This window comes from Molothrus aeneus, chromosome 8 (genome assembly GCF_037042795.1).
Source record: "Molothrus aeneus isolate 106 chromosome 8, BPBGC_Maene_1.0, whole genome shotgun sequence".
NCBI lineage: Eukaryota > Metazoa > Chordata > Aves > Passeriformes > Icteridae > Molothrus > Molothrus aeneus.
In genome coordinates this window covers 28495738-28516632 of record NC_089653.1, presented here as the reverse complement: position 1 = coordinate 28516632, position 20895 = coordinate 28495738, and the positions used below count along the sequence as shown (strand labels likewise).

The 20895-nt window shown below is 35.8% G+C and overlaps 1 protein-coding gene across 3 annotated transcripts in view; it reads right to left on the bottom strand.

The window, feature by feature from the left end:
* Window positions 1–20895, bottom strand: part of ATRNL1 (attractin like 1) — a 431847-nt gene that overhangs the window by 381363 nt on the left and 29589 nt on the right. For all 3 annotated transcript variants that reach the window (XM_066554160.1, XM_066554162.1, XM_066554163.1), the window contains exons 2-5: window positions 13070–13153; window positions 10980–11093; window positions 10380–10508; window positions 7127–7335 (exon numbers count right to left, since the gene is read on the bottom strand). In XM_066554160.1, the coding sequence (XP_066410257.1) occupies window positions 7127–7335; window positions 10380–10508; window positions 10980–11093; window positions 13070–13153 (536 nt within the window). The remainder of the gene's footprint in view (window positions 1–7126; window positions 7336–10379; window positions 10509–10979; window positions 11094–13069; window positions 13154–20895) is intronic.

The following is a 20895-nucleotide window of genomic DNA, read 5'->3' as shown; positions in this document are numbered from 1 at the left end:
TGACCACGCTACCTATCAACCAGGACAAAAATGGAATATACAGCTGCAGAAAGGCAAAACAATAGAATAGTGCTGGCCTCTATCAAAACATCATTTAAAAATCAAATTCTTTTGTATGGCTATTGCTTTATAAAAACAAGGTAAATGTAGGATTTATGAATAGGATTTATAGATTTTCCTACTTGAATACATACGCTATTATTTCAGCAAAAATACATACTCTCTTCAGAAACGTTACATTCACTAAATACGTGCCTTCTGTGCAACAAAGAGCAACTACAGCCGCAGAACAAAGATAATGAAAAATATGGTTTGTTATGTTTTATGCAAATATGATTTTTCTCCATTCATTTAAAATTGAGTTTCTTTCTTATCTTCCTAATGTGTCAGTCAATCCACTGGGGGGTGGAGGGGGGAATGCTTTAAAAACAGCAAACAACTTTATAAAACTGAACTAGAAGTCAATTACGTTATCCTCTAAGGTAGGGGAAAAAACTCTATAGGTTTAAAAAAGCAATTTATCCCCACCACACAAAAGACATAATCTAATTTCTATTTATTGAGGAATTTCATGAAAAGCCATAGTAACAATCTGTTCCAGTAGTTTAAGTCATAAGATCAATTTCCACCTAAATGACTAAACATCATCTACTGTCTTCAAACCAAATCTTTTCCTTTGGGAGCACAGAAGAAAAAAGCAGAAGTGTTGATGTGTTGAATATAAATTTCATGGTGCTCTTCATGCAATCTAATCAAAGCAATTTTAAAAGTATTTGTTGTTTATTCTGGTTTTGTTTGTCTGATCATTTGAATTGAGAATTATTACATTAATATAATTTTTCAACCACCACAGCTCAGTGGTTGAAACCAGTCCTACAGTCAGACCAGTTGTGCTGGAATGGCTCAGTAATTCCCTCTAGGCATTTTACAGTAGGTGCACCCATTTATCGCTACAGTGCCCCTGCACAGCTCTGCAATATCCATACTGGATGTGAGTATTTCTCCTATCCTGCAAACAGCCTTGCTGAAAATGAGACTCAATGGCAGGCAGAGAGATCCTGGTGAGGTGTTCAGCTAAAGCAGCAGGGCAGCAAGCTGTGCTCCTCCAGGAATGACACAGAAATCCTAATGCACACGAGCTGATGCAGCTCTTGAAACGCCCCTGGGTGCTGCTCCTCAGCCCTGTTTGTCTCCTCAGGCAGGAAGAGGGGATCAGCCAAGGCAACCCGGCCATGGGGGATGCCTAGGCTCAGTCTGAGCAGGCGAGCCAGAAGGGCTGCAGGGCCTGCCATGGGTGGGTACAGCTCCACTGCATCCTTTAACAGCTCAGCTCCAGATCCCACAATATCAACAAGACTGGCACAGGAGATAAGGCCAGATGTCACAGCATTGTCTACTAGAAGCGGGGAAAGCTCTCCTAGTCTTCCATGACTGAGAACAAGTACAGTCTCTGGTAGACACCACGTGAGATTTGTCACCTTAAACAAAAACAGGTTTTGCTCCTCAGGCTCTAAAAGAAGCAGGGACTTCCAGATCAGCTGTTGCTGACAATACCCATTGGACTAGAGATTCTGAGACTCCATCCTAATGGCAGCAAGGTACCAAGCTCCAGTATCTCTGCTAACAACTTCTAGAAAACTTCACAGCTCTAAGACAAAAGCCTCCTCCCAATTCTTAAATGGTGTATTGATGACCAGTTTATCCTAATTTTTCTTCTACCAGTGTTGCTATCACTGTACTTAAAGACCTGGTCTGTCTATATACCCCACAAATGTTTATAAACAGCAACACTCTTCCCTCCCAGCCTTGATTTTACTTGTTTAAACAAACCATGCTCTGTTAGTGCCTTCCATAGCCCTGTCCATCCTAATGGTTCTCCCTCTGAGTCTGTTTCTATTTGTATTCAAGAAACTGTAGTAAGAAAACATGAAGCATACTACTAATGCTTTGACATATTTAACTGGAAACTTCTATGAGTGATCATCCTACCAGTACTCTTGGCACTTTGGAGCTTGCAGAGCATAAAAAAATAATAATGTTAATTAGTTCATGTTCTAATTGAGATAGACAAGCAAGTTTTCTCCCATGTCACTTTCTACATTTCAATCCAAGACTATAAAACAAATTCTTAATTCTCTTAGTCTCTAAATGTATTAATTTACAATTTATACTGAAGTAATTAAATCCTACACATTATTTGCAGACTTTTTTGCAGGATATTCTGGTTCTCCTTCATATTTTAAGTACCTTCCACCTCCGTATTACCAGATTTCATTAGCAGCATTATAAGTGGATTACAAAAATTATGTAACATTATCAGTCCCAAGATCAGCCTTCAAGGAGCATTGACACCTTTCCATATGTGTTCAATACACCCACTCCCATTTCATGATGAAGCAGCTGAGTTCCCCTTACTGTTTCCTTGTGTATGCACTGCACTCTTCATTTTCAATGATTTCCTGTCATCAAATGCTGAGGTTCAGATAAAATATACTGCATTTTCATGTCAATTTTCTTACAGACTATCTTCGTATGAACTACATTGATAAATTCAGATTTCAACGGTTTTGTTATTAATCACAATATATGTTTCAGTATTTCTTTCCTCAAGTTATGGTCTAGAACAGTGCTGAAATGAAGTTAACAGGTTTTGAGCTGCATTAATCACTTTCTTCCTAATCTTAAATGAAGGTGCTACAGATAATAAAGTTAGTTTTGTATCTTACCTTATCAGAGAGATCCGCACTATCTACTTCTTGTATTCAGGACAAAGTATTGCTTGGGATCATTATTTTAATCAAGTTCTATTTTCATACATTTAAGTGTATGCCTTTTAAATAAATATTTAGGTCATAGATTTATTCTAAATGGATTACATTTTTCATTAAAACTCACAAATAGCAGGGGACTCCCTTCCTAAATCTCATCCTAATTAGACATAGAGAGCATTATCAACCCCATTAATGCAGCCATTTAGTGAAACAAATCAAATAAATTCTGCTAAATTTGCTTTCACTAATTGTCAGATGACACCATAAAGGTATTTAAAACTGGAGCTGGCTCTTCATTTACCTGTGATGTTCTTTCCCTTGCAATAAGGACTTGACTTTTCTCACACAATTTTCAGACATTAAATTTCTAATTACAATATCTATACTTTGTTTACAAACTCCATAGTCCTCCAAGAAGGCTTATCAAATTGTTAAATTCCACCTGAAGATAAATCTGAAGAACATTTTCAGTACATATGAGATAACCATTCATTACAATTCCTTCCTACCAATTCTATAGACAAACTTTTCTTAGACAGCTCTCATTTTTATGATCAACATTAAAAAAAATCTACAAACATGGAGCACAGAAATAGGATTTTAACTTAAAATTGGGGGACAAAAATGTTCCTTGGATATGTGTCTTTATATGCATATACAGTATAAATGCACATATATTTAAGAGGACATTTCCCAGACTGTAAAATTGCAGTTTCTCATTTCTGATTTGATACTTGGCCAGGTGAAAAGTAAAACTGAGACAAAAAGGGCATTATCACAGGGCAGAAGAGTTATAAGAAACCTGCTTCTATTTTATTTTTCCTTCCAAAAACAGGTCTGTCCAAAGCAAATGTTACATCACATGGTCCTCATCTCTGAAGACACCCAGACCTGTGTGCTTTCTGTTCAAGAACATCCAGGCCCAACAGCCCAAAATCTCAGATTTCAGATCTCCAGGCATTTGGCACAAGCTTTTCCCAGTGCTGCATTTCACCTGCTGCTGCCTGAGCCTCCATCTCAAACCTTCCCCACCAGTTTCACTAACCCAGCACCACAGAAGCACAGCTTTGCTCAGTTTCAACGATGGGGAATAAGGCAGGCCAAACCAGAGAGTTTGACATCAAAGCCTTCCACTGAAAAGTGGGAATAAACCCAAATCCAGTGAGTCTTTTCAGGAAAATCTGAGTTAGACAGACTTTGACAGAGTTGTTCTGGCCACACTCATGATGCCATACTACAAAGCAAGCAAAACACTGATTTTACACTGCAGTAGTCATGGCTCCTTTTATACTTTCATTGTTTACTCTTCTCCTTACAGAAAGGCTCATTTTTCCCTGGAGAGATGTTATAAAATTCAAGCTGCCTCAATTGCTAATGTACTTATTTCAAAGTTAATTAGTTTAATTTCAGAATCTGGTCTTCTGCTACATCTCTATCTGCTAGGAGCAGCTCTGCAGGGAGAACCCACTAACTATACATGTTCCAGAAATTTTATTGGTGTTTTAACTTTGGATTAGGGCTAAATGCCTGTTTGGGGCTGGTGTGCATTATGTGCAACCCTAGAGCCCATTTTTGGTGTAGTTTCTTATAAAAGGAAAGTACTTCCTCTGTTTCCAAACCACCACACAATGCAATCCAAAACATAGTAAACATGAAGTACCAGATTTGCCTTGAAGGTACCCTAGTCATCCCCTTTAAATGAATTTAAAGACAGTCTGTAATTCCTCCCTGATCTATTCCCCTTTTGCTTGCAGTGCTCATGTTCAGTGATCAAAGTATCAATAAAGTTTCTCTCAACTTCAGGAGCCTTCAACTCTTTTTTGTCCCTGTCTACACCTAGGAGTCAGCAATGTTTTAAGCAATTTCAAAGACAGTCCACTTAATCCTCTTTAAAGTATCCTTTCAGTCATCCTGAATTTTTTCACCTGTCACAGAAGTTTTTAACTGTTTGGAAATCTCTCTTCTCCTTTATAGCTTGAAACAATCCAAGACATGGTGTTCACAGTATCAAAGAGAATCTTTTCACTGTGAAAACATATTCAGCAAAAGCATTTTTCTATAAAATTCTTAAATAGGTCAAATTGTGCAACAGCCACCACTTTGGTCTCAGCCAAAGAGAGATTTCTCTTTTACATATGCCTAGCAAAGAAAGAGAGAACAAGTCAGTAGTTTTGAGGCGTATTTTTTTCCTCCCTGAATTACATCCACAGCCTTTTGTTAGATAATATCAAGACAGATTAACCAGGAATGGGACACTGTATTATGGTACAGAACTCAAAGAAAATACTCCTTAGTATTATACTTGGTCTGAAAAGTTCAGACTCCCTTATGTTGAGTGAAAATTTTAAATTAACCAGATTTTCTGTAAATACTAAATTTTGTTCTTGCACCAACCACTTCTGGAATATTTAAGATTACTAGCTTTATTAAAAATACTTTGACTTTTAAAAAAAACAATACATTCAACTAGTGCATGTTTTGTTAAATGAAACGTATATTAAAAATAAAAATTATGCCAATTATTTGTCTTCAAAGTCTAAAAGTTTTTATGGAAGCTTTATTCCATGTTCATACAACCAAGTACGAATATAGAATAAAGCAAGTATCTACAAGATCCTTGTATTCAATTCCACAAGACATATCTAATAATCAGGGGATCCTACTTTTTACTCAAAAAAGTTATTCCATCCCAAAGAATACCCTAAAGTATTCTCTTTTCTCAAGATACTTTTTTTAAATGTGTAATGTTCTTCAGAGCTGCTTCTTCACCGACAACCACAAGATGTCACCATCGTAAAAGAAACTCTATGCAGTAAAATAGGAAATTCTGACACATATATTCTGAATCAGGGGTTCTAATTATCATACATCCAAATCAATGCACCTCAATGATTTTTTTTTAATACAGACACTAAAGTTACTCAAAAGAAGATAAAAAGAATATAGTAATAAAAAATGAAACATTAAATTTTCTCCTAAAGCATACAAATCAAGACCCTTCAGCCACTCGGTTTGAATTACCAAACACAAGAAAAACTTGTCAGACAGCAAGAGAAAAATTTATTATTTCAACATTGCAAATAATCTGCACAGAAGATAGTATCAGTATGGAAAGTGTAGAATATACAGGTGTAAATAAATCAAGAAATAAAGCAGAGATGAAAGACATCTCCCAGAGCTTAAGGAAAGTTTGGTATTTAGTAAGGAAAAATAATTATATATCCAAGCCATCTCATCTGTGACAGAATTTTAAAAAAAAATTGAAATCTATGTAGATTCAGTGAAAATCCAAGGAATGATGAAGGAAATTCTCTTTATATGATCTGTAGGAAAGAGTGAGAAACTAGTATGTACAGAAATGCCAGGTGAAAGGAAGGCACTAGCAGCAGTAGTCAGATTTCTAATTTTATTTTGTGCTTAAAACTTCTAATGAATTTCATAGCACTATATCTGAAGGTATAGCCTAAAAGCATTTCCAAACATTTGTGACATTTCCCATTTTCTACTCAGCAATTTGACACTGCAAGGAATTCATGCACAACTAAAAGGGTGATAGTCTTGCTGCAAATTCTATTCATAACTTCTTGACATAGATTAAGCCTTCAGGATCTTTTTGGGTACTACAGTCCTGGAAGGTTTTAAAGGACTCATTAATAATAAGTCTATGCTATTTCCATTCAATGACCATATTGCTAAACCACTTCCCTTCTGTGGGTGCACAGATTGCCTTTGAATGATCAACTCATTAATTATTAAGAAGTGAAATGTATTAGATCTCATCATGACTGTGAAGTAATAGGTGTGACAGCTAATAGGAGTTAAGAAGTCATTTCCCTTGTCATGCCAAAAGAAACAGCAATAAAACAGAACTGAGGCAGGAAGTCATGGGAAGAGAGCATATCAACTAAGTAATCTGGAGGGATTTTAATATTTCTGTTAAGAGAATGGCAATTTCTAAGCATAGCAAGCTAAGCCAATTGAGACTTGTAACAGAAGTGGTAAACAATAAAAACAAAAATCCACAAGCATCTAGCATAATTATAGCAAGTGAATTAAACATTTAGGATCCTAAATAATTTATCTGTAATGAGAAACAATGATCTATGGTACTGGGAGAAAAACTGCACCACATGCTTACAGTACACCCATTAGCCCACAGACAGTCTTGCACCATTATAACAAAGCAGTTCACCTTCCTTTTTCATTGAGAGGCTGCTACAAATTATACCCAACAAAAAGCAGACAGTGGCTACTTTACTTCAGGAAACACTAAAAATATGATGCAATGATGTGACATTAAAAGGAGGGCAGGGAGAAAATCAAATCACCTAGACACTAAACTAAGCAAAGCTTACCTTGCCAGCTGTCATTGCAGACACAGAGCTTCTCTCCTGTCAGGTCACAGTAGCCATGATCTGGACTCCCACAGTTGGCTTTGCAATAGGGAATGTCACAGGCCTCTCCTTTCCAGTACTTGTCACATTCACAGTACACCCGGCTCGGTACAGACAGACTGGTTGTGCACTTGCCATGTTCTGAGCAGTTATTAGGGCAAGAGTTAATTCTGAAAAAACAAAAAAAAAGTAAGATATCTGAGAGTACTCCAGCAGTATTTTTTAGATAAAGAATGTTTTATCATGAAAAATTTCTATTTACTGATAAAACTCAAGTTTAATGATGATTTTACAGGCAAATGAGCTCAAAAGGTGTTGATCCAATCTTAAATACAAAGTCTTTGATGCACTCAGGATCACAAATACCTTGCACTGCAACAAACATTGACATGAAGCAAAAGGACAGGCCCTGCTTGGACAGATCTATTTTTCTCCTGTATTCCAGTATAAGCACTCAGTCCTTTCAAATGCTTGTTATCTCTAGAAACAATGACACTGGAAGTAATTGAGCTTAAACTCTCCACACAGGCATACAGTTAAAGGGTTTTCTGGAGTAGCTTTGGTCTATACTATAAACAGTGTCCTAACATCTGGGGAGAATAAAAGAGGGAAGAACAAGTAAGGAAAAATACAAGATGGCTAATATCCTGTAAACTACTTAGAGGTAGCACTTCATTCTTTGAATCCTTAATAAAAGAGCCACCTTAACTCTGCAGTCCAAGATGCAAAAATAGGACAGCCTAGGCTGAAAGTCTATGACTGTTCTGGGAGTTTGCATTTCTCTGATACACCCTACCAAACACTGAGATCACAGGCAATGGGAGTGCAAAATTAAGCAAAGTGGTTCCAGAAATGCAGGCAACTCCTTGAAATGAGGGAAGATGGAGGACATGGAATATGTGGGTCCAATAGTTTCCATGAACTCAGGCAGTATGTGCCTGATGAAGTCCAAACAGGATTTGAAACTCTTTTCGATGACTCACCGCAAACTCAGAATAAAGTGTTACTACAATTCTCTGATGATAATACAGACCACTCCCTGCAGATGGGAGATGGATACTGTGGACAGTCTTCCTTACTGAATGAAGCTCTAACTGAATGAAGAAAGAGCTGTTAAAATTTAACAAATAATTGTTCTAGGCTGGCCTTTGAAAAGATGCAATTGTGGTAGGACAGTGAGGAGACATTTTTGTCTTCTAAAGACTCACTTCTCAAAGGACTGATTCTATTACGCTGCTAAAATAGAAAATTCCACATCTGACCATCATTCAAAATCTCCTGGGGTTTTATCTGGTAACACACATGGCATTAAAGCCATTGATGGCATTAACAGCTGTATGCTACAGCTGGGAGGAACCTCTCCTCCAACCTCACAGGCAGTGTTCTGCAGGAAGGTGAACAGTTAAGTTTTTCCACCAGGAGAGGTTAGTTGGAAAGCAGACTGTTTCCCACTCCAACTGGTTCATCAAGGATTCAAACAAAATGACGAAAACTGGATCAGCAGAATTAGAAGAAAGTTGCCAGACTTGAAGGAACAGAAAATTTACTCAGACTGTTCTGAAGTAATTACAGTTGTTTCCTATTGAAATGGCACTTTGGTCACAGATTTTGTGTTTCTGTCTTCCCCAAAATAAAGGAATACAAGTGGTGCATGAAGATGAAGTCAAAAAGTAAGGAAGAGGATAAGAGAAGCAGAGTACAATAGACTAGTGACAGAAGCAAAGTTAATGCAGCCATAAAAAGTAATTGTAGGTACTTCTTTATCATAAAAATGTTATGTTGGTTCATTAAAAATGGTTTAAAAGTATCCCTTGCAATAAAAGACACAGAAGAACGGAGTACATAGAACTTCATGAGTTATATATGTATTTATTTATTTTAAATCTACAAAAAAAAATATTATGTAATGATATGCAGCATGCACCACATTACCAAGTAATGAAAGAATGCACATACACTCATTTCTTAAGAATGCCAAGTCTAATTGCCATTTGCTCCCAAGACAAATAAAAACATGCAATAAAAGCTTCAGGGATAACTGAAAAAATGTAACTAATTACAATAGAAAGTCTGCCAGGTGATTGCATTTTACTGATGTCAACTGACAAAAATCAAAAATACTCAGTGTTCTAGACTGTTATTTCCAATGCAATATATATAGTGAGGTTTCCCAAACTTTGAATAGCTACTTATTATCTGGCCAAAGGTGGGCAATCTACTGCAAATCACAGCAACAATCTTCCCACAGACAATGTACCAAGTATTGTGCCAAGAGCAAAGTTATGGTCAGAAACACAAATAGGAATTTTAAACTAATAAAGAATATGACAAAAATGTAGCATGTCAACTTCAACATAAGAAATGCAGTGCTGGCCACCATATCCCAATAACTGCTATTTCAGAATCTGAAGGGATTGAGGGAGAGCAACAGGCATATCTTCAATCATTGAAAAACTCACATGAAAAAACAGGTCCAACAGGACCAAGCAATTCCCTCTTGAGCCAAGGCAAGCAATATAAAGAGATGTTGCATTGTGTAACATGAACATCCCAAATGAGACAGAAGTTGCAAACAACTGGTGCATATAAAAAGGAAAAGGCTCAGGTCTGCCAGATGCATCTTTGGAGCTGCTGACACAGAAAAGGAGGCTGGACAAAAGCAATCATGGTCATATCAGATTAGACTTTGCCATCACAGAAACTAAAAGATGCACAGTGCAGTTAAGATCTACAAAGGCAGAGTGTAGACTGAGATGGAAAATAGGAGGGGAAATACCCAAGAAGAGGAAAAGAAATGGAATAAAATCTTTGTGGCTGGCACAAAAATTCAAGTGGAACTGTTCGGAAGGTTTCAAAAGCCATAGTATATTCAGCAAGAGAAATCAAGCAACAGATGATCCCAGTTCAAGAGAAGGAAATTTATATGACAGCAGATATAATCTCCCTTCTAGTCCATATGACAACTATATGTGTTGGATAAACACTGGAGGGGATACATTCTAGTTCCATATGGCACAGGAAAAACTACTTTGGGAATGGCCATGTGACTTTGCTCAAAAAAACCATAGGAGTCTGTAGGAGTTTTTTTCCCCTAACTCATACCTTAATAATTTATTACAAGCCCAGCCCCCTGGTTTTAGACACTAAGCACTGAGTATGACTTTTGCTATTGAAAAAAACCAACCAAACAATTACTTAGTACAAAAACACTTACGAGTAAAAAATGTTAAATCCTGTTAGGTTATAAGCAGCATCACTAAAGAAGTGTAGCAATGCATAGCCAGATGTAGTAACCACCTCAGGAACAGTTTCATTTCCGCGCACTTCAGGGACTATCAGACCACTGGAAAAGAAAAGAAGAAAAATATTTTTAAGCAAACTTTGGTATATTTAGGGGAAAAAAAAAAGGAAAGAGGAAGTTTGGTATTCTGCTGGTTAACTATATAAACAAGATGATATGAATAAAAATTTAAAACTTTTTTTAATAAAAGGTATACAAGGTATATACAACTTGTATATGTATCTGCAAGGTAAGTCAGGTGTTTCCAGGAAAGTGCCTGTGTGTAAGCATTAACATTCCATTCAATGCCAGCAGTAAGTATCCAAATAATGGATTTCTGCTATGATTATCTAACCAAAACTGTAACATTTTGGAATGCATTCTAATACAACTTTACATACATGTTCCCATAATATTAAGATAAGAAAGCACTCTAACTAACATATTAAAGCCTCTAATGTTACTTTTTCCCCCCAATAACTGAAAATGTCCATACATGACTACATGGACAGTAATATTAGTAAATACACTCACCTAAATACAGCTATTAAAGGTGCATATATAGAATCTCCATCATATACATACATATGGTCCCAGCTACATTCTGTGGCAAAGTGATTAAATCTTAATCTTAGTATCGCATTTGGGCTGAAAAAAAAAACATTGATATAACACATTTACAGAATTACTGAGATCATAAGATCAAGAGCTCACAGTAGAATTGATTATGCCAACATAATCAATTGTTAATTGTTAAAACATTTTGAGTAGTAATTAAATATTACAAAGTGTTAAATAACAAAAGCCAGGGCAAGCAAATATTTCCCTTTATCTTAGAAAATTTAAAAATAACATATTCAGTCCACAGCTAATAATCCCTAAAGTTAATGAGAAGTGTAACTTCACCAGATTTTATCAGTGTTCAGAACCACAAATTTAGAGCAATTAAAAAGTCTCATTTTAATAGACTAAATTTACTTTACAATGTCAGGACTATGAACTTCAAAGAATCCTTCAAGATGAAATCACCTACACATCCTCTTCCCAGCATTACACTAATTATTGAAAATAAAAATCTTAAAACACAAATCTAAAATTGCAACCAATATTAGTGCAAGTGCCTGCCTCCGACCCTCTGCCAACATGTGGGAAATGTCACTAGTGACATTTTGGCTGAGGTCCAAATGGATCTGTAAACTTTTTGAAAGGGGAATTTTTACATACCACAGAATTACCAGACATACATATATATCTATCTATCTATCTATATATATATATATATATATGTATTTCCTGAAACATAATGATTATTTTCTTGTAGTTCTCCTTGCTACTGACAGGCTTGAGTACAATTTGTCAGTCTGGAAAACATGTGGGGTTTTGTGACAGATCCTTTGGAGAAAGCTCTTTGTTCATTTTTTAAGACACAGTATTACACCCATATGTGACTTCCTTGTGTGCTGACATTTGGACATTTGGTTGCTTTACTCCTCCTCAGACTGTGCAGCACATTGATTTCTCCAGCTTCCCACTCTGCCATCTCCTGAGAGCAGGAGGAATGGAGTGAGGAACGGCTTCAAAGCAGAGTTTGCGCCTGTGGGGCTGAGGTGTGTTTCCACTTTAGTGCAGTGCAGTGCAAATATTCCTGAGCAAAAAGAGAAGCCTAGCTAGGTTCAGACACATATTCAGCTATAGCTTGGTCTTCTAGATAATAAAATTTAAATGATTTTGCAAACAATCATAACTTCACTGCTGCTTTGTTTAAAATACTGTCTGCATATAAGCAGACCAAAGTCAGAGCAGACACATCATTTCTGACCTGCAGCAGCAGAGCATCCAGCATTATCCAAGATAATTGAGATTATGACAACATGGAAATACAGAAGGAGCTAATTTTGTTCTAGAATTGTGAACTAGAGTCAGCAAAATCCTAACCCATATCCTGGAGGGGTGGAATCCTCCTGAAACGTAACCAATTTGTGCCATTAACACTTAGCCACACTAATTTATGTGTCTCATTATTTCTTCAGGCATGTCTGTGTGTTTCTGTGCTGCATAATCTGGAAAATTAGCAACGGGCATGAGGAACCTAAACTGTAGGCATAAAACTATTTCAAAACTAAGTATGTGAGGAACTGTAGAATGCAAAAGAAAATACTTTATAGAAGCACTAACTTTTGAGAAACACATAACTGAATAAGCATTCTGTACTTGAGGCCATTGCTGACTTATCATTGATATGAGTTAAATAAGTCAGGTAATGAGTTAAATAAAGGGATTCTGTAACTACTTTTGGATCTTATGCAAAGGTACTCAAACATGCAACAAATTTATCATGGGGTTTTGAGGGCCTGCAGCACCAGCCATATATCAATGTCAGCCTAATTTTCGCCAGCAATTTGAATGGGAATGGAATTTGGCCAACTCTAAGCAATCCTGAAAATCCCAATACCCTATTTTTTAAATTCTATATAATATTTAAACAAAACCAAAGCAAACTAACAAAACACCAAACTGTTCATATTATACCCTCATGCAGTCTCTATGTCAGGAGTTCTTTTGATCTCTAGAACACATAGTACCAAACTGTTTAGAAAATTTAGGCTATGAAAATAGATACTTACTATCCTTCAATTAACCATGTGCATTTAGTTTTATATTTGTAATTTATAGGTCCATCTGTTAAATATCCAGAAGGTTCTGTTAACCTACAAGAGGAAAAACAGGGCTGTAATAAACCAGAGACACCAGAACATGAATCATCGACATGCCAATAGAATCTTTCTTGATGAAAAGAAAATGGGGGTGGGGAAAACAGTCAAGTCTCTCTTCATATTTCTCATCACACTATTTGTGCTCACAAAAACTTGAATTCTGACTCTTCTAATATTGATTTGCTTTCTTCTTCCAGGCATTCACTTGTATGCTTTCTAGTTCAGTAGCAAATAATTTAAATTATCCTTTACACGAAATGGATCCAAGCCAATGTAAGGGGGATTTGTTTAAGAGCATTTTGGTTTGCTTTGCTTATTTGCTTTGCCATTGCCTTACAACTTACTTCTGAAATTAGACAACACCAGCCATAAAAAAACTCTCCTAGATCAAGACAAATGAAGATATAAATTTGAATAAGCACATCTGGCAGGCTGCTGCTCTGTTATTCCTACTCAGTACCCTGTCTCTGCACAGTGCTCCCCAGTGATTACCCAGAAGGATAAATCCCTGCAGATTCTCCACACAGCATCACACCACCTTCAATGACTTAGAGCTCAGGGACACTTTCAGTCCACAGCTGTGCCTCTGGGTTCATGCTTTATACCACTCAAAATGTAATGATCTGTGTTTTATTTCCCTTCTTTCCCTCCTCCGCCCCTTTTCCAACCTGAGAATTCCTTGCTCACTGCCTTTAATAAATCTTTTGTATTCTCCTAGAGCCTGCTGCGATGCAACAGAGATCAGCATATTGTATCCAAGATGCAAGTGAACCATGAATCTGTACAGTAGCATATTATTACAGTAGCAATATTATTTCCATTTTATTCTCTATTCCCATTTAAGATTTTATTTGCTCTTTCAACAACTGCCATTCAGACATTTGAAACAGAAATATCTGCTGTAACTTTTTTTGAGTGTTAAAAGCTCAATATTCATCACATATAGAAATTCCTTTTATGTAGAAAAAGAATCTTTTTCATCCATTCATATTTATTACATTGTATTAATCTATGTGGTGATGAAACAGCAGATGAAATTCAATAATCTATTAACACAAAAGCTTTCTAAAAGAGCCTGGTATCTTCAGCACATTGTACCTTCACTAATCCATTCTACTTTCTGCATCCTTTATGATTATGTTCAAGCCTTAACACATGTCTCCAGTGGCCTTACTCCACTGGGGAAACAGATCATCTCACTCTTTAATAACAAATAACAATAAATATAAAAACATCCTCAGAAACACTCATTTCTTTCACTATATTGTAGAAAGAAAATCATTAAGAATAAGTATCACTAAATAAGAAAAGCTTTCACCTGTTTTGTGTGCTTTTCTTTTTAATAAAAGGCAAGAATACGTAATATTCCAATCAAAATAATTTCAGTGCTGTCATATGATTTATATATAGAAGTAAAGTCTTATTTAGCTATCTAAGAACATAGATTTTCCTGGCAGAAGTATGAAATATTAGAAGTACTCATTTGCAGTCATGACCATTGCCTTCTTAGTAGTTGCATAGTGCAATGGAGGTGACTTACAAGAGTTGTTTTTATTAGATCAGCCCTTTGGTACTGGTAAAGTACAAACAATTTCCCTTGTCTCCTAGAATGGTAATTTTTTGATAAGTAGTTTCTTTTGGAAGAGTAGATAGCCTTTGAAACAGACATTTCACTTTGTTGGCAAAAAAAGTAAATAAATAAGAGCACAGCATTACTTTGCAATAATGTTTGTAGAAAATTGTAAGATAAGGGCTTGTTCTATTTAAAATAAATACATAGCAAGACAGATGGAAATTACTCTAAGTTTCTTGAGTCATACCAAGAATTGTTCTGTATTATTTTTCTTTCCAAGTGTTATCAAATCCCAAATGCCATAACACAAAGATAAGCAGTACCACTTTCAGGTAAGTCCTTGCCCAATCAAGGGCAATATTCTCTTTCATATGAAGCAAGGTATTCATCAGCAGCTTTCCTCTGTGGCTACCGGTGATTCTGTCAAATAACCGCAATCCAGATGAGCCACCCTGACTATGCACTCATGAGTCACAGAGGTGCCTGCATTGCACCCCACTCCTTGCTCCCCACTGAGAAAGCTTCAGTGAGAAGACAGAACAATTTGTGGCCTGCCCAGGCACCACAGGTTAATCCCACCCACACTCCAACCTCCTAAACAGAACACACAGGGGAGTAGCTGATGCTGTGTATTGTCATTTGAAATCCCACATCAGCTTTCATAATATTCTCAACAATATTTTTTTCTAGTTGGCAGGGTTATAATCAAAGCCTATAAAGAATTAGAGGGTGCATGCCAAAAGAACATTTCCCATCTCAGTATACTGTAAAACAGATCTACCAAACAACAGAAAGACATCAGGATGCTGCACATTTAAAAGTATTCAGAAGCACCAGTGACAGACCAGTCATTCACCAAGATAATCAGTCAGCAAAAGATTCCCTGAAATATGTGACACTACAGTGTTTCACCAAGCAGACAGACACACCAGAAATGCAAGGGCTAAAGCCAACACAGGGCAACCAAAGGGATGTCTACAGTCACCTGGAATAGTACCACTGCTATAAAATAATGGCAAATAAAGAATGTACAGTGGCAATATCTACCACTGCAGAGACTTTAAACCAAGACTGATGCATTTCAAGGAAAAAAGTACACTCTAGTTCAGTCAAAAATTATTGGTCCAAAGTGAAGGAGCAGTCAGATGAAATCTACGCCTGCAATACATAAGACGTCAGAGCAGGTTATTAAAATGGCCCTTCCTGCTGTAATATTTATAGAGCTGTGAAAAATGCAGTCTTGTCATCTCCTGCATCCTCCTGCAAAAAATAATACCACCAAATCTTTTAGAGAGGGACACTAATTTAAACCAGAAAAGTTATTGGCTATTTTCTGAACATGAAGATCCACAAAACTGCTGGTAGATGGACAGAGGTCTGATTTATAATATCGGTGCTTTAGGAGAAACAAAGCATAAGCTACATTCATAATATTACAAATATTCACTATTAAATAAGGAGTTATAAAAAAAATTCATTTATGTCTATGTTACTTAGTGTCACACTTCTACTGATAATTTTAAGAAATATTGGATTACTTTGCAATTCCTACTTCAGATGTATCTGAATATACAATATAGAGCATATTTTGCTGCACGGATCCATCTCAATATCAGTACTGCTGTGTCAGTCAAGAGCCCCTTTTTGCACTGCTGAAAATTTTTGCTCCATCTCCTTTTCATCTTTTATGAAAATATGTTTAATTAAAAAGAAATAAAAATCAATAACTGTGCTTCAAAGTTAAAAGATCAAGTTCTTCATAAACAGAAGTACTGGCAACCTTTCTAGTTGAGATCTTGTGTCTAACATTTACAGCAGGGAAAGAGACTGCACAGATCTGAATATATTAATAAAGAAGGGGAAAAAAATTCCAACCACCTGACAGTACAAGCCTGAATCAGTGAGAAAGAAATGCAGAAGTGATCAAGAGGCCATTTCTCATACCACAATATTGAATGACAGACTAAGGTTTTCCAGTATTTTTTCAAAAGAATATCTGAAAAACAGTATGTTCTGAAAAACCCACAAAGGCAGATTTTTCTTTTCCAGGCATAAAGCATTGACTAGCACCTAACAAAATTTCAAAGAATTTGCATTTGATTTTCCTGCATTTTTACATTCATTGTATAACTTGCTGCTGGGCTTTTTTTTCACATATGAAAAAAGGATGTACTGAACATACTGTAGCTCTAATTTTTCTTCAATGACTAATGAAGAGGAATAAATATTCAATACATTAAGGCAATATTTGCATATGCCAATCACACTCTTCTACTTGTTACATACTGCTTTGCAGTAATAGAAGAAGTTATATTTAGAAACACAAAGGACACTCATGACAACTTCTCACATGCTAAGTAATCACAGGCCTGCTCTTAAAGAGGTTTCAGTTTATTCATTGACAAAGTAGTAGTTTCTGTTGCAAAAGTGAAAACCTAGTGATTAATTCAGTTCATCCTGAGTCCATCTTTCTACATTATTTTAAACAAAACCATGCTCCAAAACAATCCAAAAATCCCAGAAAAATAAAATCAAGATTAGAATACAATTTTTACCCAAGAAGAGATATCCTGTATTTCAAGAAGCTTAATACTTATGTTAAAAATAATTTAAAAAAAAACCAAACAAACAAAAAAAAACCCAAAAAACTAAATTAGCTGGAATATAACCTCTGATTGGTGCAAAACATTAATTTAAGGTTAATTCTGGCATGTGCTCTGTTTCTGAAAAAGGTTGTTGTTCCATAGTGCATTTTTGCAATAGTCCCAATACAATAAAAGATTCTGCATAGGAGTAGATGTTGCTTTCAAAGTCCAAACTTATATGGCATCTCACTTATGCAATGCATTTTCAATTACATAAATGAAATCTGTTCCCTTGCTCAGGCTGCACAACATTATATAAACTCACAGAACACAGACCAGGACAGCTTGTTTAGAATAGGATATCTGAATATGTGACTCTGAGGGAATCCACAAAGAGACTTGAAACGTGGGCACAGTTTTATAAAGACCTGGTAAACAAACCAGATGCAGAAGATAAAAATAGTATTATAATAGTAAATTTAATATTCATTCTATTTTAAAATAAAATGTGAAAATACTGCATTAACTACTCAAGAATTTTCTTCTACCGCCTCACAAAGTGGTACTTGACTTTTTTTTTTTACCAAAACCTCTATAAATTGCCATTTCATTTAGAACATGCCCTAACACCTATCCCAACTATATTATATTATTATAATTCAGATTATATTGAAATCTTTTTTCAATTATTTGTCTAATCTGATTTTAATAATTCCAATGATAGAAGTCTACAACCTTCCTAGGCAATCTATTTTAGTAATGACTTATTAGAAAGTATTTCTAAATGTCTATTTCACCTTTTTTCTTACTTACACATATTTCCTGAATGTAGACCTGGAAATCAGCTAAAATTCTTCCTCTTTCTTTTGAAAAGAGGAATAAAGCAATTTAATCTAGCAACCTCATGAATAATTTTCTAGACTTCCTTCTAGAATTTTTCCTTCTAGAATCTGCACCTCAAAATGGTACCTACTTCTCCAGCTGTACTCTGACCAGCAAAGCAACCAGAGAATTATTTATTATACATAATGTTCATAATCCAGTTCTCCTGAATGCAAGTAGTAGAAGAACTCTTTTATGCTGATTTGTGTACAACCAGTAATTCCCCAAGATTGCCCACTTCCTCCACAGGAGGAACTAAATGATATTACTCCAGTTCACCTTACTGAGGTTCATCACACCCGCTCAAGTGTAGAAATTCAAATCCAATTCTGTCCCTATCAGGCTACATTATATGGGATCAATGCAGCTCACATCAGCTGGAAATTGCTGCATGGAAAATTTCATTTATAATCACTTGCTCAGTAGGAAAACCTAGGTTTTTTTCTCTGATATAAGTGTTTACTTAAAAGATAGTAACTTCTGGTCACACTGCATAGTGAGGAACCCTACTCAAACAGCAGTGAACTCAAGAAAACAAGAAAAGAAAATAATTCTATTTGTGTATATTTGTGATAAAGGTCTTCATAAAAACTCCTGCATCTTTCATAACAGCCCTTTTCTATTACTCAACTACATCAACAGCTTCTGAATATTCATATTCATTATTCATTCACCTTACAAAGCATAGCATACCACTAGCATAAAGGCAGTACTAGCAAAAATTAAAACTCCTCTGCACCCATGGTCTCCATTGTGACAGCTGCATTAATTTTGTATACTATAATGCAAGCCATTCAAGCCATTACAACATGGCACCATTTTTTGTGTTGGCTAAAACTAAGCAGTTGCCAGATACCAGCACCATGAAAGAGGCACTAAAGCAAAGTTTTCTTCCATCTGACATTTCTAAATATTAAGTCCAAAGAAAAGTAGTCATGAACAAAGAGCCTTCTACTTTTCCTTCATGTAAAGAAATTTTCTGCTTTAGTTTCCAGTAATAGCACATGTCAGAATGATCCATTTCAAGCTTTTTGGACAAAAATGATTCACAGAATTATAGATGAATAGTCCAAGAGATAAGGTGAATAACAGGCACAGTAATCTCTCCCACTGCACAAATGATTGGAGTATTTTATTTAAAAGCTTGATACAAAAAGGGAGAAAATAATTCTACTGAAAGTATAGCTGCATAGAATGGATCTTGAAAAAATCCATCCTGACTTTTGTCTTCAGATCTTTCTTTAGATTAGATGCATATATATTCCTAAAATATGTAAGTATAAGCCATAACTATCTAAAAAACCCAATCCAAATGCTGATTGCCTGAATCTAAGCAAAGAAATACACCATTACTAAGAACTGTGTCACCCACTCCCAAACATTCACAATTTAACAATAAAAAGTTTTTACGCTACTTAGTTTTACACATGGATGGATTTACACATAATATTTATGAAAATTTCCTATAAAATTGAGTGGAGTTGAGTCAATCTACAGAGTTCAACAGCAAGCTCCATGTTTTCTACAGAACCACTACACCAATTAACAGTTCATATCTTGCCAATATTTTCCAGGTGGCAGTGGTTCTCCATCTCAACTTAGAGATCAGTGCCTTTTAAAAGATACTGCAAATAGCACAATATCCTCCACTGACCTGGAACAAACTTAGTGAAAAGAAATGAAGTGAAAGAAATGTAGCTTCACCTCTCTTATCTGGAATACTACAGGCATTTCATATTTCCTATTTTAATATCATGGTTGGACAAAATCATATGAGACAAGCACATATTCTATTAGGAATGCTCAGGCTAGTTCATAGATGGCATCCAAAATTCTGCCTATAAATAGGCCTGGCACCATGCTTAAATTAAAAATTGATAGAAAATCAAGTTGGCATTTGATACAAAAACAAAACATGATATAATACCCCACAGCACTATCTCATCTAAGTATGGCTGTAAATGCTACTCCACATATAAAATCCCAGAGGTCAAAAAGCTGTATAAAAATAATTCCTGTTTTGAGTAAGAGACAGACCACCTACCCAATCCCCTGGCTGAACTTCTTGCACTCTATTTCCTGTCATAGTTACTAATTTTCTCAAAAAAAGAGCAAGGTTTGAAATATTCAAAGTTCTGACAATTCAGTCCTGATTCACAAGAATATTAACAGTAATCCCAAAGGTTTCTCCTGTATGCAGATAGTTGCTATTAGAAGCAAATAGGAATTCAAAAAGAATCTGCCAGGAAGCAAGGAGACACCCCACTGCTCTAACATTTTACAGTGTTCACTTCAGCCAAGAGTTATTTTTATGGCCAAATGTTGCCAAGATAATGAAGAAATTAATTAAAAAAAAAAAAAAACATTCCACCAGACTGAAGTGGTCCTCTTACTTACTTTTTCCTACCACATTAACAATGATATTATTTCATTTAGAAAAGTTCTGTACCTTCATAGACTGTGTTACTTGAAGATCACCCTTATGTTACTTTAAGATCACTTGGAGTAACACATTATCCTTATGTTATTCCTCTTGCTGAAAACAAACAAAAATAAGTTATACTTTAGGTTTCTTTAACAGCAAGAGATTTTTATTTTCTAGTCTTTACTTTCTACAAGGCAGCCTCCATTTCCAAAAGTGGTTAAGTGTATGTTCTAGCATTATTCTGTTAAGATCTCTAAACTCTGTCAGGGTA